The following is a 26,479-nucleotide window of genomic DNA, read 5'->3' as shown; positions in this document are numbered from 1 at the left end:
CTTTAGTAATTTAGTGAACAGTTCTTTCAGTCTCTCGAGTTAAACTGGCATTTATAATTTTATGATTGTGCTTATATATATGTGAGCATGACTAGGACTGAGCATGAGAGTCAGTAGAATTGCCACAGAGAAATTGGATGTAGAGATTAATGGAATGAGACTAAAGTGGACTGACCAGTTCAAGTACCTTGGTGGTTGGATCATGGAAGATGGTGAGCGTGAACATGAGATGCAGTTGTCACAGTTTGGGGTGCAGTGCAGATCAGTGAGGGGTTGTATCACCACCTGCACTGCAACCTTGACTGCCTCACGGTGCCTTGCTCTTGTAGCTCCCAGCGTGGGTTGCTCACAAACAGTTGAACAGTTATGTCCTGATTTTCTTGTATATAGCTGATGTCCTGGTCCAGCAACTCTGACCCCAGTAGCCTGTCAGCAACACATCAGCCACACTCTGACTTCCAGCAGCCTTGGTTGTTACTTGCAGGGTGACCCCAACACATTCTTAGTCCTGAGTTTTCTCCAAAATGTGTGGTCTGCATTGCCCAACCCTCTCCTGGACAGCTCAAATACACATCTACCTCGATATAATGTCCTCAGGAGCCAAAAAATCTTACCGCGTTATAAGTGAAACCACGTTATATCGAACTTGCTTTGATCCATCAGAGTGCGCAGCCCCGCACCCCTGGAGCACTGCTTTACTGCATTATATCCGAATTCGTGTTATATCGGATTGTGTTATATCGAGGTAGAGGTGTATTATAGGTTCATCACCCCTGTAAGGGGTCAGTATCCCAACAGTTCGCTACTTTAAATGGTATTAACAGCTCAGTTTAAACACAGCACTGGATTAGTTTTGATTAAAAAAAAAAGTTTAACTACGAGAGATTTTAAGTATAAATATATTGTATAAAGTCAGAACTGGGTACAAGAGAAATAAAGATAAAATGTTTTCTGATGGCTAAAACTTAACAAACCTTAGCATGTGTTCCCAGCAACATCACTAACCAAATTTTCACGTCAGGATCTTGGCTCCTTCCTCTTAGGTGAACAAGAGGGAGAGAGAGAAAGATAACGTGGATTGGTTTTGCTCTTCGCTTTTATATTCCAGTCAACCTTTGTAATGCATTTTTCTGAGAGTGATCTTAGGTAAAGTTCCTTCTGACTGTGAGGATAGAGATCTGGAGTTTTGTGGTGAAAGAGGTTCCATATTGTTCCTTGCTAAAATGCAGATTGATCTATTCCTGCCCCTCTTTGTTGCCAAAGAATGGCCACTTGACCGGTGATTGCCAGTCACTTTTGATGACACTGGACTAGAGGTGTTAGCTTGTCCTTTGTCTTTAAGAAACCAGTTTTCCCTTTCTTGCTGTTCTGATGTCCCTGTTTACTACTTATATGTAAATTGAGGTCATGTTATAACCTTATTCCCAGATCTGGACCTTAGCGTCCAAAATATGGGGGTTAGCATGAAAACCTCCAAGCTTAGTTACCAGCTTGGACCTGGTACTTGCTGCCACCACCCAAAAAATTAGAGTGTTTTGGGGCACTCTGGTCCCACTGAAAACCCTTCCCTGGGGACCCCAAGACCCAAATCCCTTGAGTCGCACAACAAAGGGAAATAATCCTTTTTCCCTCCCCCCCTCCAGGTGCTCCTGGAGAGATACACAGACACAAGCTCTGCGAATCCAAACAGAGTGACTCCCCCTCTCCGTTCCCGGTCCTGGAACAAAAAGGGCTTTCCTATTCCCCCAGAGGGAATGCAAAATCAGGCTAGCCAATTCAACACACACACAGATCTCCCCGATCTCTTCCTCCCACCAATTCCCTGGTGAGTACAGACTCAATTTCCCTGAAGTAAAGAAAAACTCCAACAGGTCTTAAAAGAAAGCTTTATATAAAAAAGAAAGAAAAAATACAAATGTTCTCTCTGTATTAAGGTGATACAATACAGGGCAATTGCTTAAAAGAATATTGAATAAACAGCCTTATTCAAAAAGAATACAAATCAACGCACTCCAGCACTTATATTCATGCAAATACCAAAGAAAAGAAACCATATAACTTACTATCTGATCTCTTTGTCCTTACACTTAGAAACAGAAGATTAGAAAACAGAACTACTTCTCCAAAGCTCAGAGACAGCAGGCAGACAGAAAACAAAAGACCCCAGACACACAATTCCCTCCACCCAAAGTTGAAAAAATCCGGTTTCCTGATTGGTTCTCTGGTCAGGTGTTTCAGGTGAAAGAGACATTAACCCTTAGCTATCTGTTTATGACACGCCCCCCAAATTGCAGACAGTGGGGAAGCTCACTGGCGGCAATTTCCTTCTAGAACTTGAAAATAAACAGATTAATACAACACATGCACCTTTACATATACCCCTAAGTATATAACTAACAGACTTTTACATTTTAAGAACACTTTTTAACTACTGGATTCTGGGAAACTCTCACGGGAGAGTGCATCAGCAACTTTGTTAGAAGCTCCTGTGATGTGTTGAATTTCAAAATCAAAATCTTGGAGAGCTAAACTCCAACGAAGAAGTTTCTTGTTGTTCCCCTTGGTAGTATGAAGCCACTTTAGTGCAGCATGGTCAGTTTGTAGTTGGAACCGCCGTCCCCAAACATATGGGCGTAGCTTTTGCAGGGCGTACACAATGGCATAGCATTCCTTTTCACTGACTGACCAGTGACTTTCCCTCTCAGACAGTTTCTTGCTGAGGAACACGACAGGATGGAAGTTGTGATCTGTTGCTTTCTGCATGAGCACTGCTCCTATACCACGCTCAGATGCATCTGTGGTTACTAGGAATGGCTTGTCAAAATCCGGGGCCCTGAGTACAGGGTCAGACATGAGTGTTGCCTTAAGTTGGGTAAAGGCCTTTTGACACTCATCAGTCCACTTAACTGCATTTGGCTGGGTCTTTTTGGTCAGGTCGGTCAATGGGGCAGCGATTTGGCTGTAGTGTGGTACAAATCGCCTGTAGTATCCGGCCAAGCCTAAGAAGGATTGGACCTGTTTCTTTGACCTTGGGACAGGCCACTTTTGGATAGCATCCACCTTGGCCTGTAGGGGGTTTATGGTTCCTCGACCCACCTGGTGCCCCAGGTAAGTCACTCTGTTTTGGCCTATTTGACACTTTTTGGCCTTAACAGTTAGTCCTGCCTGCCTGATGCGCTCAAAGACCTTTTCCAGGTGTAGTAGGTGTTCGGGCCAGGAGTCTGAAAAAATGGCCACATCATCGAGGTAGGCAACTGCAAATTCTCCCAGTCCAGCTAGTAGACCATCTACCAGCCTCTGGAAGGTGGCGGGTGCATTTCGAAGGCCGAAAGGAAGGACACTGAATTCATACACCCCCGCATGGGTGACGAATGCTGACCTCTCCTTGGCAGGTTCATCTAGCGGTACTTGCCAGTACCCCTTGGTTAAGTCTATTGTAGAGATGAACTGGGCACGTCCCAACTTCTCCAATAGCTCATCAGTACGTGGCATTGGATAGGTGTCCGGATGAGTTACAGCATTTAGCTTACGGTAGTCCACGCAAAAGCGTATTTCCCCATCTGGTTTGGGTACCAGAACCACTGGAGATGCCCATGCACTGGTAGATGGGCGGATTATACCCATCTGTAGCATGTTCTGGATCTCCCGGTCTATAGCAGCTTGGGCATGAGGAGACACCCGGTAGGGTGGGGTTCTGATTGGGTGAGCATTACCTGTATCAATGGAGTGGTATGCCCGTTCAGTCCGTCCTGGGGTGGCTGAGAACAATGGGGCGAAGCTAGTGCACAGCTCCTTGATTTGTTGCCGCTGCAGACGTTCCAGGGTGGTTGAGAGGTTCACCTCTTCCACATCACCGTCTTTTTTCCCATCGTAGTAGACACCGTCAGGCCACTCAGCATCATCTTCCTGGACTGTAAACTGACAAACCTGTAAGTCTCTGGAATAGAAAGGCTTGAGAGAATTAACATGGTACACTTTAGGCTTTAGTGAGGAATTGGGAAATGCTATGAGGTAGTTTACAGTTCCCAGGCGCTCTTGGACCGTGAATGGCCCTTCCCATGATGCTTCCATCTTATGGGCCTGTTGCGCCTTCAAGACCATAACCTGGTCTCCTACCCTGAAAGAACGTTCTCTGGCATGTTTGTCATACCAGGCCTTTTGCTCTTCCTGAGCATCCTTTAGGTTCTCTCTAGCAAGGGCTAAAGAGTGTTGGAGGGTGCTTTGTAGGTTGCTTACAAAGTCCAGAATGTTAGTTCCTGGAGAAGGCGTAAACCCCTCCCATTGCTGCTTCACCAACTGTAATGGCCCCTTAACCTCGTGACCATACACAAGTTCAAATGGTGAAAACCCTAAACTGGGATGTGGTACAGCCCTGTAGGCAAACAGCAACTGCTGCAACACTAGGTCCCAATTATTGGAGAATTCGTTGATGAATTTTCGTATCATGGCCCCCAAAGTTCCATTGAACCTTTCCACCAGGCCATTGGTTTGATGGTGGTACGGGGTGGCAACCAAGTGATTCACCCCATGAGTTTCCCACAGTTTTTCCATGGTCCCTGCCAGGAAATTAGACCCTGAATCTGTAAGGATGTCGGAGGGCCAACCTACCCTGGCAAAGATGTCTGTTAGGGCCAGGCACACAGTGTTAGCCCTGGTGTTGCCTAGAGCTACTGCTTCTGGCCATCAGGTAGCAAAGTCTACTAAAGTCAGTACGTACTGCTTTCCTCTGGGCATCTTTTTTGGGAAAGGGCCCAGAATATCCACAGCTACTCGCTGAAATGGGACCTCAATTATGGGGAGTGGCTGGAGAGGGGCCTTGACCTGGTCTTGAGGCTTACCCACTCTTTGGCATACCTCACAAGACCGGACATACTTGGCAACATCCTTGCCCATCCCCTCCCAGTGGAAGGACTTCCCCAACCGGTCCTTGGTTCTGTTCACCCCAGCATGGCCACTGGGATGATCATGGGCTAAGCTTAAGAGCTTCCCCCGGTACTTAGTTGGAACCACCAACTGTTTTTGCGGCTGCCATTCTTCCCGGTGTCCACCAGAAAGAATTTCCTTGTATAAAAGTCCTTGGTCTATAACAAACCGGGATCGATTAGAAGAGCTGAGAGGCGGTGGGGTGCTCCGTGCCGCTGCCCACGCTTTCTGAAGGCTGTCATCTGCTTCCTGCTCAGTCTGGAACTGTTCCCTTGAGGCTGGGGTCACCAGTTCTTCCTCAGACTGTGGACTTGGGCTTGGTCCCTCTGGAAGCGAGGTAGGTGATGGGGTTGTTTCCGTTGCTGGTGAACCGCTCTCCGCTGGTGCACCTGAGGGTATTTCAGGCTCTGGCTGAGCCTTTTGGGTATGGCTGTCTTTTGCTTCTGCCAGTTCTGGCTCGCTGGCGCCCTCTGGCATTGAGTTTGAAGATGTGGTTGCACTTGCTGGTGCTGGTTGCTGTTCCAGTTCCGGGCCTGGGACTGGAGATGCTGTGGCTGTTTCAGTGGTAGGCATGGAATCCGGGTCCACTGCCTCTGTCTGGGTCTCTGGTAACACAGACGGGGCCTCTGTGGACGGCTCAGGAACAGGAATGGGTCTGGAAGCTTGCCTGGTTTGGCTACGTGTAACCATTCCCACTCTCTTGGCCCGCCTCACCTGGTTGGCCAAGTCTTCCCCCAGTAGCATGGGGATAGGATAATTGTCATAGACTGCAAAAGTCCACATTCCTGACCAGCCTTTGTACTGGACAGGCAGTTGAGCTGTAGGCAAGTCTACAGCTTGTGACATGAAGGGGTAAATTGTAACTTTGGCCTTTGGGTTGATGAATTTGGGGTCAACGAAGGATTGGTGGATAGCTGACACTTGTGCCCCCGTGTCTCTCCACGCAGTAACCTTCTTTCCGCCCACTCTCAAATTTTCCCTTCGCTCCAAGGGTATTTGAGAGGCATCCGGGCCTGGGGATCTTTGGTGTGATGGTGGTGTAATGAATTGCACTCGCATGGTGTTCTTGGGACAGTTGGCCTTGATATGTCCCGGTTCATTACACTTAAAGCATCTTCCATCTGATGGGTCACTGGGCCGAGGTGAGTTACTGGAGACTGGTGAGGTTGAAGGGTAGGGTATCTCTGGCTTTACTTGGGTGGTATGTGGGGTCTTTGGCTGTCCTCGGTTGTAGGGTTTATGGTCTGTGTGCCCCCTGTGGTAATCGTTCCCCTTGACAGTAGCTTTCTTGCGTTCTGCCAGTTCCATCCATTTGGCTCCAATCTCCCCCGCCTCAGCGATATCTTTGGGTTTTCCATCTTGTATGTACCGTGTGATGTCTTCAGGAACACCATCCAAGAACTGCTCCATTTGTATGAGGAGGTTCAGTTCTTCCAAGGTTTGAATGTTGTTTCCTGTTAGCCAGGCCTCATAGTTTTTTGCAATGTAGTAGGCGTGTTTGGGAAATGACCCCTCTGGTTTCCACTTTTGGGTTCTGAAGCGCCGACGGGCATGATCTGGGGTTATCCCCATCCTGTATCTGGCCTTGGTTTGAAAAAGTTTATAGTCATTCATTTGCTGCTTAGGCATTTCAGCTGCCACCTCTGCTAAAGGTCCACTGAGGTGTGGCCTTAATTCTACCATGTACTGGTCTTCGGGGATGCTGTACCCAAGACAGGCTCTTTCAAAATTTTCCAAGAAGGCCTCGGTATCATCACCTGCCTTGTAGGTGGGATATTTCCTGTGCTGTGGAGCAATAGTTGGCGCCGGGTTGTTAGGGTTGGCTGGGACATGCAGCCCAGCTTTTGCCAAGTCCAGTTCATGCTTTCTCTGTTTTTCCTTCTCTTCATCTTCTTTTTGTTGTTTTTCCATTTCTCGGCGGTGGGCCAGCTCTTCCTCTTCTAGTTTTCTTTTATGTGCTGCCTCTAAGGCTGCCTGTTCTCTTTGGTAGGCTGCCTGTTCTCTTTGGTAGGCTGCCTGTCTGATCTGTTCTTCTTTTTCTTTCATCTCCATGTCTTTTTGTTTTATTTCCAGCTGTCGCCTGTGTTCAGCTTCTCTCAATTGGTCTTCCGCCTCAATTTTTGCCTTAGTATACATGGTTCCTGTTTTCTTGTGTTGGGGTGCCCTCCGGTGTTTATCTTCTGAACTGCAGGTTCTCTGTTGCCTCCTGAAGTCTGCCTAGCAACAGTGCCTTTTCCCTTTTCTTCTCTCTAGCTAATGTTCAATGAAGGGAAACCAGAAAAACCACTTTATTTGCATGCATATAAGTGCTGGTACTTGCCTCCTAATGGGAGGGCTATTGCATGACAAAAGACCCTCAACAGTCTCTTAATGGCTTCTCGCTTAACATGCAAGCCACAAACTGCCAGAGAGAGCAGAAAAAAAAATTCTCTCTGGTTCCCTTTTAAAACCAACTGTTTCTCTCTCTGCTAAAAAGCCCTTAGCAGAGAAAAGAAAATTATAATATTCCTACTGGCTTCTGGATTCTGTCTATATCCCACCACTGCACACCATATCATAACCTTATTCCCAGATCTGGACCTTAGCGTCCAAAATATGGGGGTTAGCATGAAAACCTCCAAGCTTAGTTACCAGCTTGGACCTGGTACTTGCTGCCACCACCCAAAAAATTAGAGTGTTTTGGGGCACTCTGGTCCCACTGAAAACCCTTCCCTGGGGACCCCAAGACCCAAATCCCTTGAGTCGCACAACAAAGGGAAATAATCCTTTTTCCCTCCCCCCCTCCAGGTGCTCCTGGAGAGATACACAGACACAAGCTCTGCGAATCCAAACAGAGTGACTCCCCCTCTCCGTTCCCAGTCCTGGAACAAAAAGGGCTTTCCTATTCCCCCAGAGGGAATGCAAAATCAGGCTAGCCAATTCAACACACACACAGATCTCCCCGATCTCTTCCTCCCACCAATTCCCTGGTGAGTACAGACTCAATTTCCCTGAAGTAAAGAAAAACTCCAACAGGTCTTAAAAGAAAGCTTTATATAAAAAAGAAAGAAAAAAATACAAATGTTCTCTCTGTATTAAGGTGATACAATACAGGGCAATTGCTTAAAAGAATATTGAATAAACAGCCTTATTCAAAAAGAATACAAATCAACGCACTCCAGCACTTATATTCATGCAAATACCAAAGAAAAGAAACCATATAACTTACTATCTGATCTCTTTGTCCTTACACTTAGAAACAGAAGATTAGAAAACAGAACTACTTCTCCAAAGCTCAGAGACAGCAGGCAGACAGAAAACAAAAGACCCCAGACACACAATTCCCTCCACCCAAAGTTGAAAAAATCCGGTTTCCTGATTGGTTCTCTGGTCAGGTGTTTCAGGTGAAAGAGACATTAACCCTTAGCTATCTGTTTATGACAGAGGTAAACACACAGTCTTCAGGTGATGGTGCTTATATGTATTCCAGTGTGTATGCGCCAGAGCCAGAAGGTTTTCTTAGCAGTGTCCGTTGACCCACACATGCATCGTGTGTCTCCTTTGTGCTCCCAGCCGAGGTTATAATAGACTATGTGCGTCAACGCCTTTCCAGTTCTCTCTTACCACCACATTGCCTGAATCAGGCCTTGGCTACACTCACACTTTACAGCGCTGCAACTGGAGTGTGGAAAAACACCCCCCTGAGCGCTGCAAGATACAGCGCTGTAAAGCGTCAGTGTAATCAGGGCAGCAGCGCTGGGAGCGCGGCTCCCAGCGCTGCACGCTACACCCGTAAGGGATGTGGTTTACATGCAGCGCTGGGAGAGCTCTCTCCCAGCGCTGCCGCTCTGACTACACTCACACTTCAAAGTGCTGCCGCGGCAGCGCTTTGAAATTCCAAATGTAGCCATACCCTCAGAACCCTGTTTCAGGGTATGTCTACATCTACAATTTTGCAGCGCTGGTTGTTACAGCTGTATTAGTACAGCTGTATAGGGCCAGCGCTGCAGCGTGGCCACACTTACAGCAACCAGCGCTGCAAGTGGTGTTAGATGTGGCCACACTGCAGCGCTGTTGGGCGGCTTCAAGGGGGGTTCGGAGAACGCGAGAGCAAACTGGGGAAGGAGACCTGCTTCCCCGCGGTTTGCTCTCGCGTTCCCTGAACCCCCGAGCAAACAGGTCTCCTTCCCCGCGGTTTGCTCTCACGTTCCCCGAACCCCCCTGCAAACCGCGGGGAAGGAGACCTGCTTGCTTGGGGGTTCCGGGAACGCGAGAGCAAACCGGGGAAGGAGACCTGCTTGCACAGGGGTTCGGGGAATGCGAGAGCAAACCGTGGGGAAGCAGGTCTCCTTCCCCGGTTTGCTCTCGCGTTCCCCGAACCCCCGTGCAAGCAGGTCTCCTTCCCTGCGGTTTGCAGGGGGGTTCGGGGAACGCGAGAGCAAACCGGGGAAGGAGACCTGCTTGCACGGGGGTTCGGGGAACGCGAGAGCAAACCGGGGAAGGAGACCTGCTTCCCCGCGGTTTGCTCTCGCGTTCCCTGAACCCCCCTGCAAACCGCGGGGAAGGAGACCCGCTTGGGGGGTGGGGGGAGATTCAGAGAACACCGGAGCAAACCGCAGGGAAGGAGACCTGCTTGATTACCAGAGAGGCTTCCTCAGGTATGCTGGGATACCTGCTTATTCCACGGAGGTCAAGAAAAGCACTGGTAAGTGTCTATACTTGATTACCAGCGCTGGATCACCAGCGCTGGATCCTCTACACCCGAGACAAAACGGGAGTACGGCCAGCGCTGCAAACAGGGAGTTGCAGCACTGGTGATGCCCTGCAGATGTGTACACCTCCTAAGTTGCAGCGCTGTAACCCCCCTCACCAGCGCTGCAACTTTGTGATGTAGACAAGCCCTCAATGTGGTCTTAGGATATGGCTACATTTGGAATTTCAAAGTGCTGCCCTGGCAGCGCTGCGGGAGTGCTGCCGCGGCAGCGCTTTGAAGTGTGAGTGTAGTCGGAGCGGCAGCGCTGGGAGAGAGCTCTCCCAGCGCTGCATGTAAACCACATCCCTTACGGGTGTAGCGTGCAGTGCTGGGAGCCGCGCTCCCAGCACTGCCGCCCTGATTACACTGACACTTTACAGCGCTGTATCTTGCAGTGCTCAGGGGGGTGTTTTTTCACACCCCGAGCGTGAAAGTTGCAGCGCTGTGAAGTGTGAGTTTAGCCATGGCCTTAGTCTTTTAGCTAAGAGAGTAACATACTCTGTTTGCAGATAACCAAATTAGCTAACACACATGAACTAGTATTAATGAGGGATTTTAACTTCCCTGACAGCTGTTGGAAGACTGTTGCAGCAAAACATAATATGTCCCGGAAATTCTTAGTGTGTAGGAGACAGCTTTCTGATTCAGAATGTTGAGGAAATAGCTTGCGTATTGTCCATTTTGGATCTGTTTTTGACCAACCGGGATGAATTACTTGTGAACGTGAACATGGTTGGGAACTTGAGAGGAAGTGATCATGATCTGATAGCATTCAAGATCATATAGAAAGGAGGACATGAGAACAGCAAAAGGACGACCCTGGACTTCAGAAAGGCAGAATTCAACTGGCTTAAAGAAGTAGTAGGCAAGGTCCCATGGAAAGACCAATTGAAGAAAAGGAGTCAAAAGGGGCTGGCAATTCTTAAAAGTTGTAATACTAGAGGCTCTTCTGTGTCAAGCTGTTCTGACACAGAAGAAAGATAACAGCCACAGGAGACCAGTGTGGCTACACAAGGAACTTTTTAGCTATCTAAAAACCAAAAGGGATACATGCAGGAAATGGAAGGAGGGGCATGTCACCAATGAAGTATACATGGGCAAGTGTTTAGGGACAAAATCAGGAAAACCAAGGCAAAGAATGAGTTACAGCTGGCAAGGAATGTTAGAGGCAATAAGAAGTGTTTTTTCAAATATGTCAGACAAAAAGGAAAGATCAAGGATGGTGTGGGTCCGCTGCTCAGTTGAGCAAGTGAGCTGGTAATGGAAGATGATAGGAAGGCAGGGCTGCTCAGTACCGACTTTTCTTGTCTTCTCACAAAAAATAACACGTGTCCAGATGACTAGTGAAGTTACCATAGACAATAAAGGGGAAGGAATACAGATCGGGATAAGGAAAGAACACATCAGAGATCTTCTGACCAACTTGAATGAATTCAAATCATGGTGCTGGATGCTATTCACCAGAGGGTACTGAAGGAATTAGCTGAAGAAATCTCGTAGCCACTGGCAGTAATATTTACAAACTCATGGATGACAGGAGAGGTCCCAGAAGACTGGAGAAGGGCTAACATAGTGCTCATTTTTAAAAAGGGGGAAAAGAGGCTGAACTATAGATGATCAGCTTGACTTTGATAGCTGAGACGATACTAGAACAATGTATAAAACATTCAGTTTACAAATACCTGGAGGACAAAGTGGTAATCACTAGCAGCTAGCGTGGATTTCATAGAATCATAGAATATCAGAGTTGGAAAGGACCTCAGGAGGTCATCTAATCCAACCCCCTGCTCAAAGCAGGACCAATCCTCAACAAAATCATCCCAGCCAGGGCTTTATCAAGCCTGACCTTAAAATCCTCTAAGGAAGGAGATTCCACCACCACCCTAGATAACCCATTCCAGTGCTTCACCACCCTCCTAGTGAAAAAGTTTTTCCTAATATCCCACCGAAACCTGCCCCACTGCAACTTGAGACCATTACTCCTTGTTCTGTCCTCTGGTACTACTGAGAACCATCAAGATCCAGCCTCTTTGGAACCCCCTTTCAGGTAGTTGAAAGCAGCTATCAAATCCCCCCTCATTCTTCTCTTCTGCAGACTAAACAATCCCAGTTCCCTCAGCCTCTCCTCATAAGTCATGTGCTCCAGCCCCCTAATCATTTTTGTTGATAGATCCCTAATGTTATATTATTAGAGCATGAAATTACTATCCACAGACATTCTATGGAACATGTGGATTCACTTAAGATTTTTACTTCATTTGATTCTGCATTTTCTTTCACATATATTGCCACTCCCCTCCCCCCAAGACCTGTTCTGTCCTTCTGATATATTTTGTACCCTGGAATGATTGTGTCCTATTTGTTGTCCTCAGTCCACCAAGTTTTTGTGATGCCTATTATATCAATATCCTCCTTTATCATGAGACACTCTAGTTCACCCATCTTATTATTTAGACTTCTAGCATTTATATACAAGCACTTAAAAGAAATTGTCACTGTTTGTCTGCCCTTTTCTAATGTGTCCCATTCTTTTTTATGTGAATGTTTCTCATCTGATCTGGCCCCTAGATTATCCTACTCAATACTCAAAGCCGGAGGACATCCTGAAGGACCTGCTACTAGGCTAAATGGAAACATTTCACCTCATGAGCTCACCGCCATCACCACCAACTGAGTGCAATATCCATACCAATCATCCTTGATTACCACCTTAGGCTCAAAACGTTAGACTTTCCCCTCAGTTTTGTATAGGTCCAGATGGTAGCACTTACCCTGCTCTGTCCACCTACCTGGCACTCCTGCTGCAGAGTGGGGTCGGGGCTTGGGGGCTTGCCCCACTCTGCCTGCCCATGGGGAGCAGGGCAAGCCCCCATGCCCCAACCTCATTTCCCTGGCAGGAGTGTGGAGGTGACATGGGGGACTGCAGGCAGAAGGGGTGGGAGAGGACACCACTTGATTGGCCCAAGGCCCCACAAAAGCTTAATCCGCCTCTGGTGGCAATGTGGCATTCCATTCACACATTCATGCCATCACTCGAGCGGCTGTGACCATGCCATGCTACAGATACTGCACTTCCACTTAATCCTTGCACCCAGCTCCATGCTCACTACTCCTCCATATTTGGAATACATATAGGGACTGTCACTCAAAGAAGAAGAGGAGGTTACTTACCTGTATTCCAAAACTTGCCTTCCACCCCTCTACTGCAGACTTAACAACTCAGTAGTATCAGGGTCACAGGAGAGGTGTTGATAAACACGGCTTATTATAACCTTGTCTGGGAGCATGAGGGGATTAATGACACACGTGGGTCAACAGACACTGTCAAGAAAATCTTCTGGCACATGGCGCATATCCACACACGTATTCGGAATACAAAGAGGGACCACCCATCTCGAACAACCTCCAGTTACACATAAATAACCACCTCTTTCTTTGTTTAGGATAAACTTGTTTAGCAACTTCTTGCTGACTTTTCAGTGCCGCCTTTCTTGACACTGAGCATGTGTGTATTCATCACATAGGTATCGGACCACCTTGGCATCAATGGCCTGTTCAGCAGTATATATATGGGCCTTGTACCTCAGTCACTCTTGTTGGTTTGTACAAACATCAGCAATGATGATTAGGTTTTTGGTCACTGAAATCACAGTGCCACATTTTGCATGAGAGAGGTCGGTAACATCTGTTTCTTATGCTGGAGTGCCACAGCAAACTGGAAAGGGTAGTCGTGCCACTAAAAGAGATGTATTCTTGTTCATCTTCTCCATTGGGATTCATCTCCTACTCATTCCCATTCCCATTCCTCTTCCTGGGCATTATACTGGGATCCTGGGAGGGATGCCACAAGACCACTCTATAATTAGGAAAACACATTATTCTAGTTGGAAACATGCCCTCTGTATCCTCCTTTGTGTTGTTCAGTCCAGTATGCATATGCTTACCTGTCTTGGCTGTGCTGGGCATGGGTTATGCAGCCATATGTTTGCAAGCCACTACCCTCTGCCTCCTCCCCCCTCCTCCTTCCTGCTCCCCCCAGCTGGTTAGATTGCCTCCACCTTATGGCAGGTTAGTTATCTAAGTCAGCTAGCACAATCACCGAATCTAGAGACTAGGGTTGGAATGAGGAAGATCAGTGTGCAGAGGTGAATGAGCAATTGATTCCAGCTCTAGGATTCTCCTCTCCTGTTGACACTGTTAATCCATCCATGCCACCCACCAGATAATCTCAGAATCTTCCACAACCTTGTGAAATATATAGCTGAGAACCTTTACATGGAAGGTGGTTCAAGAGAAGCCTAAAATTATTTGATATTCTGCACCATACTATGCCTGGAAATCTTGCAATGTTGATCAAGGATTTATTAGAGCCAGCTAAGGACCTGTGGCAGACCCTAGTCTCTGATATTGTCTACATCTAAAAGAGCTGATAGATGATACCAGTTCCTTCCTAAGAGCTTTGCGTATTTCTACTCACATCAAGTGCCAGGATCTCTTGCAAGAAAAGTCTGAACAACCAGGATTTCGTTAGATAACACCAAGGGACAAGGACTCTCTAAAAAGCTTGACCTTTTCAGTAGGAAAGCCTGTTCTTTGAGTGATTGCTCATATCCATTCCAGTTATGTATGCGCGCGCCGCGTGCACATTCGTTGGAAGATTTTACCCTAGCAACACTCGGTGGGTCGGCTGGGCGCCCTGTTGAAGTGGTGCCGCCATGGCGCCGGAAATATACCCGTTGACCCCACCGCCCCTCAGTTCCTTCTTACTGCCTGTGTCGGTTGTTGGAACAGTGGAGCGCGGCTGTAGCTGATCTCCACCTCCCTAGTTTCTCGTAGTTCTTTCATCGTTATTGTATATATAGTTCAATTTTCTATATTTCTACTTAGTTTTATTAGTTCTTTAACGTAGTTATTGTATATAATTAAGAGGGGTTGGGAATTAGCCCTTTCCCCTCACCCAGTGCCAGGGCCCATGCCCGGTTCACCGGGTTTCAAACCGTGCTCGGCTTGTCGCAAGCCAATGCCGACAGGAGATCCTCACAACTCCTGCCTTAAGTGCCTGGGGGAATCCCACCTCGCAGACAAGTGCCGCATCTGCAAGGCCTTCAAGCAGCAGACGAAAAAGGAACGCGAGTTTTGTCTCAAATAGCTCCTGATGGACACCTCCGCCCTCGGCACCGAGCGCTGGACAGTCCGCACTGGGGGGAAGTGCATTTTCAGCACTGGAGCATACTGGCACCGCGAAGGCCCCTTGGCACCAACCGTCGCAGGCCCAGAAACCTGCCTGGCACCGCTGTCTCTCCCAGTGGGTCAAGAGGCACAAGACTCCTGCGATTCCCGTGCCTACGTCGCAGTCAGAGCACCCGCCTAAGTCGGACCGCCCGGCACTGACAACTGCTGCGGCACCGACAACTTCAGCACCGTTGATTCCGGCCTCGCAAGAGCCGTCGAGTCCGGTGCCTGACAGCTCCCCGGCACACGCCGTGGTTGAGCTTATTGTTCCCTCCACGCTGGAGACGTTCTCTCTGGCAAGGGAGCTGATTGCCCTGACAGAGATTGCGCTGCCTCAACCCCCAGCACCGCCGGTGCGGGTTATCCAATCAGTAGGCAAGCCTGCCCTGCTGAGACCATCCTCGCTCGGCACCGCTGAAAGGCACCGGTCACGATCGAGGTCCCACCGCCGTTCTCGGTCCCATCACTGATCCCGGTCCCGACGCCACTCGCAGTCCCTGTACCGCTCTCCATCTCGGTACTGGTCGTACTCATGGCACTGTTCGAGATCGCGCTCGCTGACCTGATACTCTCTGCATCGATCCAGCTCACGGCACCGCGCCTGTCGCTGCCGCTCTCGACGTAGAGTTTCGAGGTCCCGGTCGACCTCCCGGCACCGCTTTGGTCGCAGGTCCCGGTCTCGTACCTGGTACCGATATGGCGCCCGGTACCGTTCTCCGGTGCCACGTGGAGACGGATCAACCAGACGCAGAGACCCTTCCCAAGTGGTTTCAGCTCCTCCATGGCCATCTCGCCATACATCAGTATCATCACACGCGAACAGTGCCTCCTACGCTCACGACCGTGATTCGGATACACACAGCCGAGTCTTCCAAGAGACCGTGATTCGGATACACACAGCGGAGTCTTCCAAGAGACCCCCTTCCTGCGGGTACGGAGGAAGCTTCCATCCACACACCGGACCCTCAGGTCCCACCGGTCCCTGACGTCCCCCATGATCAGGAGACCATACAGGACCCACTTGTCCCGGGCCTTTCGTCTTCCTCTTCCCCGGATGAAGCGGTAGCAGGGACATCCTCATCTGGCCCGCCTCCAATTGACCTCAGGGCACACCAGTACCTCCTGAGGCGCGTCGCCCTGAATATAAACCTGCAGGTGGAGGAGGTTCTGGAGGTTGAGGACCCCGTGGTAGATATATTGTCGACGGATGCACCAACTCGAGTGGCCTTACCGTTCATTCGATCGATTCAAGCTAAGGCAGATACCATCTGACAATCCCCGGCATCTATTCCGCCCATGGCCAGAGGAGTGGAACGGAAGTACATGGTGCCCTCTAAGGGGTATGAGTACTTATACGTGCACCCTCCTCCCTGCTCACTGGTCGTACAGTCCGTAAATGAACGGGAGCACCATGGCCTGCAAGCCCCTGCCCCAAAATCTAAGGAGGCTAGGCGCATGGATTTGTTGGGCCGTAAAATCTACTCTGCAAGGGGCCTCCAACTCAAGGTGGCGAACCAGCAAGCCCTACTTAGCAGGTATAATTACAACACCTGGGATGCGGTAGGGAAATTCACAGAGCCCGCAAGACTCCTGCCAAGAATTTAAGGCACTATTGGAGGAAGGAAAGAAGGTGGCAAGAACTTCTCTCCAGGCCTCGCTGGATGCTGCTGATTCGGTAGCCAGAACTGTGGCCTCTGGAATCGCCATGAGGTGTATACCATGGCGTCAGGTGTCAGGCCTGCCACCTGAACTTCAGCACACTATCCAAGACTTGCCATTCGATGGCCAGGGTCTGTTCTCCGAGAAGACAGATCCTAGGATACAGAGTCTGAAAGATAATCGGGTGATTATGCGTTCGCTCGGGATGCATACACCACAGACTCAATGAAGATCCTTCCGCACCCAACCTCAATGCCCTTACCCCTCGCCTAGACCAAGACAGGACTTTGGCAGGAGGCGAGGTTGAGGCAACCGCAGACGACAGTCTGGACCTCAAGGGGGATCAGAATAACAGTCCCTCCAAGCCAACAACGGGATCCAAACCGAACTTTTGAAGGTGTGCCCGAGGGCGGTGTACCAGTTGTCTCCCAGGATCCTTTTCAGTTTTACAACCGCCTTTCCTCCCTGCGTGGACCCAATTAATCTCGGATCGTTGGGTCCTACACACGGTAGAATTCGGATACCACCTCCAGTTTATTTCACTCCTTTCCTTCCAACCCCCCTCCTCGTCCCTCTTCAGGGACCCCTCTCATGAGCAATTCCTCTTGCAAGAGGTACGGATGCTCCTTGCCATGGGAGCTATAGAGGAGGTACCAAAGGACTTAAAGGGCAAGGGGTTCTATTCCTGGTATTTCCTAATCCCCAAGACGAAATGAGGCCTCAGGCCTATCCTAGACCTGCGAGGACTGAACAAGTTCATGAAAAAGTTGAAGTTCCACATGGTATCCGTGGGGACAATCATCCCATCCTTGGATCCTGGAGACTGGTATGCCGCCCTCGACATGAAGGACGCATATTTTCACTTTGCCATTTACCCTCCGCACAGACGGTACCTCCGGTTTGTGGTCAACCATCGGCATTTTCAGTTTATGGTCCTTCTGTTTGGCCTCTCTACAGCCCCTCGGGTATTCACGAAGTGCATGGCTGTAGTCGCTGCCTCCCTCCGTCGTCGTCGAATACATATCTTCCCGTACCTCGACAATTGGCTCATTCGGGGGACCTCCAAGGCCCAAGTCACTAGTCATGTGGGCGTCGTCAAGGACCTCTTCATGCGACTAGGCCTGATGATCAACCTAAAGAAATCTCCCCATGCGCCCTCACAAAGAATAGAGTTCATTGGGGCCATCCTGGACTCCAATCTCGCAAGGGCCAGTTTACCACGACCCCGATTTCAGGCAATAGTATCAATTATACAAAGCCTTCAAAACTTCCTGACAACTTCGGCTCGTACTTGTCTCGGACTCCTCGGTCACATGGCTGCCTGCACGTTCGTGACCAAACACGCCAGACTACGTCTGCATCCCAGTCAAACTTGGCTCGCCTCGGTTTACCGCCCAGGTAGGAAAGCCATAGACATGGTAGCCACCATTCACCCGAGCATCCTAGGCTCCCTCGACTGGTGGCTGATGCCCTCCCTGGTGTGTGCAGGTGTTCCATTCCATCCGCCACAGCCCTCCACGTCCCTGACGACGGACGTGTCATCTCTCGGCTGGGGTGCTCACCTCGGACATCTTTGGTCATCTCAGGAGCTGGCGTTACACATAAATGTCCGAGAACTAAGAGCAGTCCGCCTGGTGTGCCAGGCATTCCAGCAACATCTACAGGGCCATTATGTCTCAGTGTTTACAGACAACACAACTGCCATGTACTACATAAACAAGCAGGGAGGGACACGATCCTCCCCCCTTTGTCGGGAGGCGATCCAACTATGGGACTTTTGCATACCCACTTGATAGACCTGGTAGCGTCCTTTCTCCCAGGAGTTCGGAACACTCTGGCAAATCAACTCAGCAGATCCTTCCTGTCTCACGAGTGGTCGATTCGTCCGGACATTATACATTCTGTCTTCTGGAAGTGGGGATTTCCCCACATAGACCTCTTCGCTTCCCGCGAGAACAGGAAATGCCAGAGGTACTGCTCCTTTCAAGGTCTCTCCTGGCGTTTGATCTCGGATGCCTTCCTGATTCCGTGGAAGAGCCAACTACTTTACACCTTTCCACCATTCCCGTTGGTTCACAAGGTCCTACTAAAGCTCTGCAGGGACAGAGCTCGCCTGATCATGATCACCCGTGCATGGCCCAGGCAACACTGGTACACCATGTTGCTCAACCTGTCGATAGCCAACCCAATCACCCTGCCTTGTCATCCAGACCTCATAATTCAGGACCATGGCAGGCTTTGCCACCCAGACCTGCAGTCCCTTCACCTCACAGCATGGCTCCTGCGTGGTTAACCCAGTCAGAGTTACGTTGCTCTGCCCCAGTGCAGCAAGTACTCCTGGGTAGCAGAAAACCTTCCACTCGATCTACGTATCTGGCCAAGTGGAAGTGTTTCTCCTGCTGTTGCGAAATGCAAAATGTTACTCCCGTCGAGGTCTCGATCCCCATCATCCTGGACTACCTCTGGTCTCTCAAACAGCAGGGCCTAGCGGAATCATCATTGAGGGTGCACTTGGCGGCCATTTCTGCCTTCCGCCCAGGAGAAAGTGGCTGCTCCGTGTTTTCACACCCTGTGGTTTCCAGGTTCCTCAAGGGTTTGGAGCGCCTATTCCCCCAAGTAGGCCGCCCTGCCCCTACCTGGGACAACCTAGTCTTAAACAGACTTAGGTCTCCACCATTCGAGCCGTTGGCAACTTGCTCGCTTCTATACCTGTCCTGGAAGACAGTTTTCCTCATAGACATTACATCGGCCAGACGAGTCTCCGAGCTTCAGGCTCTCACGGTGGACCCACCGTATACAGTCTTTCACAAGGACAAGGTGCAGTTGCGACCACACCCAGCGTTCCTCCCTAAAGTGGTATCGGCCTTCCATACCAATCAGGACATCTTCCTTCCGGTCTTCTTCCCGAAGCTGCACTCATCACGACGGGAACAGCAAATGCACTCCTTAGATGTCCGTAGGGCGCTCACATTTTATATCGAACGGACGAAGCCCTTTCATAAATCGCCCCAACTCTTCGTTGCAGTGGCAGACCGAATGAAGGGCCTACCTGTCTTCTCCCAGAGGATCTCCTCTTGTGTGACAGCATGCATCCGCACTTGCTATGACTTGGCTCATGTTCCCTTGGGCCGTCTCACTGCACATTCTACCAGGGCTCAGGTTTCATCTGCTGCCTTCCTGGCTCATGTACCAATCCAGGAAATATGTTGCGCAGCTATCTGGTCCTCGGTCCACACCTTTGCTTCGCATTATGCTCTGGTTCAACAGTCTAGAGATGATGCAGCCTTTGGCTCAGCAGTTTTGCATTCTGCCACATCTCACTCCAACCCCACCACCTAGGTAAGGCTTGGGAATCACCTAACTGGAATGGATATGAGCAATCGCTCAAAGAAGAAAAGGTGGTTACTCACCTTTGTAACTGATGTTCTTCAAGATGTGTTGCTCGTATCCATTCCAAACCCGTCCCCCTTCCCCACTGTCGGAGTAGCCGGCAAGAAGGAACTGAGGGGCGGTTGGGTCGGCAGGGGTGTATATCCGGCGCCATGGCGGTGCCACTCCAGGGGGCGCCCAGCCGACCCACCGAGTGTTGCTAGGGTAAAAATTTTCTGACGAACGTGCACACCTAACTGGAATGGATATGAGCAACACATCTCGAAGAACAACAGTTACAAAGGTGAGTAGCCGTCTTTTCTTCTATCAGTCTACAAATGCACATTGCCAACTATCAAGTGTTCCTGGCTATCTGCACTGAGAAAAATGATCTGTCATCATTTGTGGTATATTGTACTGGGTACTGTTAAATGATTGCTACTTTGCCTCCAAGATGTGACTGCATTTCAGTGGTGGGTGAAATGATGTTTTGGTTTGGGAATGAGCACATTATGTGGAATGGCCCTGATCCTTAGAAGCACTGAACACCTGCAACACACATTAACTTCAGTAGGAGTTACAGGTGCTCTCCTACTCTAAGGATCAGGTCCAAGGTTTGTAAGGCTCCTGGGAATGAAATATACTATCCAACTTTTAAGTTAATTGATTAATGGAATTTTTATTCAGCACTGGACATTGTGCTGTGTGTGTATATTATGCTGACTTTATCACAATCTGTTGGGGAGACAGTTTAATGTAACTCCTCCCCCCCACAAGTGGCTAAAGTTGCTTAAGTTTCTCTTAAGTAATCAACAGATTTGCAACAGCTCAATGGAAAAAACGGTTTTTTAGAAAGGTTTGTTATTTTTAATCATTTAAAATAGATAGTAGTCTGGGGCCACCTAGTGGTACGTAATGGGTAATAATTGCTAGAGGTCAGTTTGGGATATGGAATCTCAATGTAACAAAACCTTTTGGAAGAAATAAAACTAGCAGCCAGCTTGTGGAAATAAGACACACACATCTATTTTCTTTTTAGCTACAAAAAGAAAGATGCAGATTTGTCCGTGGCTCAAAGTCGCATTAAGGATCTTGAAGCCCTGTTCCATAGAAGTGAAGCAGAACTCAGTACTGCTCTTAATGAGAAGCGCAGTTTGGAAGCAGAGGTTGCTGACCTGCGGACCCAGCTTGCTAAGGTATGTAAATGAACATTGTAGGGTTTACCTACGTACAAAGAAAGACTCTATCCTGTTGAATTTGTTACATTAGTTTATTGTTGTAATGTGTTGCACAGCCATGCTAATATATCTACTTAGAGATTGATATGTTAAGTATAGAGGTTAAATTTGTATATGTGTGGTTCTTGCTCGATAGAACAACTCCGGTATGCAGATGCCTGTCTTTCTCAACTGGTTTATGAAACCCACAAATGTTTGTTCATGAGCAAGGGCAGCCTAACATTGTCTTGAGTAAAGCCTGGCATTTCAGCACTGCCTCAGCACCATCCTTTTACATCATCAAGTACGTGCAGAAGTAATACCCTGGCTGTCCCAGTGGAAAATATTTAAAGAATAATCTATTCCATGTATAAAGTATGGGGAGCTAACAATTCCCAGTTATGTTATCAGACAGTACTGAGATAAATATGAATTGTAGTAGGTGATACCAGCATATGAAAGTTGTTTTAAATGTAGTCACTGGTATTCTTTTGGGAAACTCGTTAACTTGGGAATGGACAAATAGTTGGGAACACTTGGGAACAGGCAATTAAATTAAGGGCACTGTGTAGAATTTCATAAATGGAGAACAAGGATGCTAGTTGAACTTAAATGCAGTTTTAACATGTGGATTCTGAATTTCTCACTAGGCAGAAGATGGTCATGCTGTGGCTAAGAAGCAATTGGAAAAGGAGACATTGATGCGGGTGGACTTGGAGAATCGCTGCCAGAGCTTACAAGAGGACCTGGATTTCCGGAAGAACATATTTGAGGAGGTATGATCAATCTGACAACTTAATCTTAAAGCAGAGTTTATGTAGCCTTTGCTCAAAGCGCTCTGCAAACATTGACTAATCTTATGAGTTAAGGAAATGATCATCATTGTCCCCATTTTATAAATAGAGAAACTGAGGCACAAAGCTATTAAATGACTTGCATAAAGTCACACGTTAAATCAGTGGCAGAACTGGGGTAAGCACCCAGAACTACCTGGCTCTGCACTTCTAGTTATCTTGGCATATAAATACACCACAAGATGGAATTCTCTCTATATCAGATTAAGGCACATCACAGTGAATGGAAAGACATTTTTTCGTTATTTGAGAGTCTCTCTTCTGTTTGCAGATGTAGGATATTCCTGTAAGACAATTTGTAAAGTCATTCTGAATTTATGTTGCTCATGCATGCAAACATGTTGAAAGGTTAATTTAGGGCAGAGGTCAGCAACCTTTCAGAAGCGGTGTGCCGAGTCTTCATTTATTCACTTTAATTTAAGGTTTTGTGTGCCAGTAATACATTTTAATGATTTTAGATGTTCTCTTTCTCTAAGTCTATAATATATAACTAAACTGTTGTTGTATGTGAAGTAAATAAAGTTTTAAAAATGTTTAAGACACTTCATCTAAAATTAAATTAAAATGCAGAGTCCCCCGGACTGGTGGCCAGGACCCGGGCAGTGTGAGTGCCACTGAAAATCAGCTCATATGCCGTTTTTGGCACGTGTGCCATAGGTTGTCTATCCCTGATTTAGGGCATCAAGAGCCCACAGTTCTCTGGAAAGAGAGAGAATGTCTGAGTGAAAACAAAATTCAAGAGGATCACATTTTAGGTCCTGTTATACTTCAGGGAAGGAAGATACATGTAGGTTTTTTACTGTTAATTCAAAGCCTTAAATAAATAGGGCTTATCCAGATTGAACTCCTAAGTGCACACCCATATGAATTCATTATTTTCACCTCCTGTAACTGGTTCACAGTGTACCGACTTTTACCAGAGTAATATATGAATCTCTAAAGAGAGTGTCACCTACCAGTTGGTTTAATGTGTATATGTTATGGGGAGAGGGTTTTGTGCTGCACTTGTTCTGCTGTTAAAACTGATATTTGATCCTGCTCTCTCTTGTTTGGTTAATGCAGCACAGAATAACCCCTTATTTTAGAATCTCTTTATGTTTTTTAAATGAAGACAATTAATGTTTGAACATATTTATAAATTAGATCCTGTAGAAAGGGACCAGATAACTTTGTATCTGTTAAAACATTTAGCTCACCTTAACAGATCTAAAGTTTGTGTTTTTAACTGTGTTGGACTTTGTGATATGCTTTCAATACCCTGGCAGGTAAATAACATCAAAATAATTAATTGTGGTATAAAAGAAATTGATCATGTTGTTTACCCTAACTTGGACCTTTGCCTGCATTTTTGTTTATGTAGGAAGTAAGAGAGACAAGGAAACGGCATGAGCACCGTTTAGTTGAGATAGACAGCAGTCACCGGCAGGAGTATGAATCCAAAATGGCCCAGGCCCTGCAGGATCTGCGCAATCAACATGATGAACAAGTCAAACTGTACAAAATGGAGCTGGAACAGACCTATCAGGCCAAGGTAGATATTACCGGTATCTTAGTGTTCTACTGGCTGCTTCACAATCAAAGGGAAAACTCTATCCCTATCTCAGGGAGCTTTCATGCTACTATGGAAGCACTCTGAGTGGCCCCAGAGTTAAGGTAATACCAGGATTTTCTTTGTAACAGGACCTGTGCAATTTGTCTAGTTCCATCTTGAATATTTTTTGAAAAACGTATCTAAGTACACTTGTTTCTCTGAGTTTCTCTAAGAGGAGGCAAGGTCACAGTAATGCGCCTTGCCCTTGAACTGGAAGATGGGGAGGTTTATGATGGTTCTTAGTTTCTGGGGGAATTAATTCTGCATTCTTGGTCTGGCCTCTGAGAGAGCTCTGTCTCCTGCACAAACAAGCTTTATCCTTCTTGTAGGGAGTCTCACTATGTGAGGACCACAGTCTTCATCCCAGAGCTTTAGATAGATAGTCTTTCAGATACCCTGGGCCCAGGCTGTTGAGCACCTTGAAGAGAAGGACTGAGACCTTGAACTTGATTCAGTGTTCTGTGGGAAGTTAGTATAGAGCGTGGATGACAGATCTGATGTTCTTGCAGAAGCCAGTGTTGCTGAGGTGTCACAGAGTTCTGTACTAGCTGGAGTTTCCTAAAGGCTGATGGCATCAGACCTAGGTGCTCATATAGAACACCTGCCAAATAAATGTATTAAAAATGCTCTTATCTATTAGAAACCCTGCCCCTGAGTAATATAGTTCACAGTGCACCTCTACCTCGATATAATGCGACCCACTATAACACGAATTTGGATATAACGTGGTAAAGCAGTGCTCCGGAGGGGCGGGGCTGCGCACTCTGGTAGATCAAAGCAAGTTCGATAAAACGCAGTTTCACCTATAATGTGGTATGATTTTTTGGCTCCCGAGGACAGCGTTATATCGGGGTAGAGGTGTACTATTATTATAAACCAATGAACACATCTGTTGTAAATGGTGAAAGAGAATTAACATGAAATTCAAAACCACACACAGTGGGAACTAAAAATTAGTCCCATGAGAACAATGGTATCAAACAGAGGGCCAGGTTAAGGTTGTCTGGATGATAGATGAAGTTCAATATTGATAAATTAAAGTAATGCACATTGAAGGGAAAAAGGTAAACTACTCCTACACCTTACAGGAATCTAATTAAGTGTATCAACTCCCACACCCGAAGAAGAGCTCTGTGTAAGCTTGAAAACTTGTCACTCTCACCAACAGAAGTTGGTCCAATAAAAGATAATTACCTCACCCACCTTGTCTCTCTAATATCTTGGGACCAACATGACTACAGCACAGTGTATGTATCAACTCAGCAATGCAACCTGGGCATCACTGTAGACAGCTCTATGAAGATTTGCTTGATAATCAGCTGCGGTCAAAAAAGCTAACAACATGTTTGGAGGTATAAGAAAAGGGACAGAGAATAGATTATAACAGCATTATAAAAATCTGTACTGTCACCCCATCACAAAAAGGATATTATGGAATTAAAGGGGGTTCAGACAAGGACATTGAAAATGATTAGAGAGCTGGAAAAACTTTCACATGAAGAGAGAATGAAAAAACATATTGTTTGCCTGGGGTGAGGAGAGGCTTGATAAAAGTATATAAAATAACTGGTCTGAGAAGGTGTATCAGGAGTTTCTGTTCTCCCTGTGTCATAACACAAGAACAAGGAGAATTTCAATGAAATTAGAAGGGGTGATAAATTCATTATAGACTTTAAAAAAAAAAACTTTTTTCACACAGCACATCTTAGATTGTGAAACTCACTGCCTCAGGAAGTCATTGAGACAAAGAATTTAGCAAGATTCAGAAAGCGATTGGACATTTGTAAGGATAACAGATATCCAGTGTTACAGTTAATGCTGACAAATTTTTTTGAAGGGTTAATAAATCTCATGTGTCAGGGCTACAACCAGCCTCTGAACTGCTAGAGATCACCATGAGACCTAATGAGGGGAGTGGATTATCTGCCAGCTGCAGGGCTTTTACTCCTTCCTTGGAAGCATCTGGCACTGATGGACCTCCACTGGACTAGATAGACCTCAGTTCAGATATCAGTATTGTAGGATTTCCTAGTGCCTGTGGCAGGGCCCACTCACTCCTACCTCTGCTCAAGTCCACAAACTGTTCAGAGACCTTTATGCTAGTAAAACACCCACTGCAGTTTATTTACGTCCGTTCCCATCACCCTTGTACAATATATAGCTGTACTCCTACCATCTTAGGAAGCCTTCAGCTCTTGAGGCAAGCAGGGAAGAGCAGAGCCTTGGCCTAATGGCTTAATTAGCCTTCCAGCTCTCCTCCCCTCACCAGTTAGGCACAACTCTTCTTAACCAGGTCTGTTCTGCAGTGTTTAATTGTAGTTGCAGTGACCAGAGTGCTGGCTCAGCTGTTGTTGCCCAGCATTCTGTCTAGTGCCCAAGGCTTATGTGCAGGTTGGGAGTTATTCAGCCTGTCAGTACTGATTTTCCTGGCTGTTCAGGATTCTCATCCAGCTCCAGTGTCTAAAGTATCAATGTCGACTGTTCCTCTGATGCCCCATGTGGTACCTTCGGGCCCACCCTTTAATGTGCATCTCAGATCAGTAGCAGGTAGGGGAAAACCAGCCATGATCTTGCAGTACCTCCAACTCCAGGCTCTGAACCTGTCTCCCCAGTACTGATGGTGACAGCTCTCTCCTGGTGGGAGGATGAGGACTTGTCATTGGATTCCGAGGTTCTTACATGTCACTGCCTGAACGTATACAGCATTTCCCATGGAGTGCCTAATTCACCATAGTACCAGGCATAGTCACAGCATGGTCTATCTGACATGGAGCAATGGCCTGGACATAATTGAAGTCCAGGGGCCATATCAGTGGCCTTTCAGGAATTCTTGGGGTTTCCCTCCTCAATCTAGAGCATGCCTCACAACTTGCCTTTGCAAGTGTCTGTACCAGAATCACAT

At 47.4% G+C, this 26,479-nt stretch overlaps 1 protein-coding gene across 2 annotated transcripts in view; it reads left to right on the top strand.

Moving 5' to 3' along the window:
- Window positions 1–26,479, top strand: part of LMNB2 (lamin B2) — a 106,051-nt gene that overhangs the window by 69,885 nt on the left and 9,687 nt on the right. For both annotated transcript variants that reach the window (XM_030540835.1, XM_030540834.1), the window contains exons 3-5: window positions 20,955–21,111; window positions 21,783–21,908; window positions 23,347–23,517. In XM_030540835.1, the coding sequence (XP_030396695.1) occupies window positions 20,955–21,111; window positions 21,783–21,908; window positions 23,347–23,517 (454 nt within the window). The remainder of the gene's footprint in view (window positions 1–20,954; window positions 21,112–21,782; window positions 21,909–23,346; window positions 23,518–26,479) is intronic.

This window comes from Gopherus evgoodei, chromosome 22 (genome assembly GCF_007399415.2).
Source record: "Gopherus evgoodei ecotype Sinaloan lineage chromosome 22, rGopEvg1_v1.p, whole genome shotgun sequence".
Classification (NCBI taxonomy): domain Eukaryota; kingdom Metazoa; phylum Chordata; order Testudines; family Testudinidae; genus Gopherus; species Gopherus evgoodei.
This window is presented reverse-complemented; position numbering and strand designations above follow the sequence as displayed.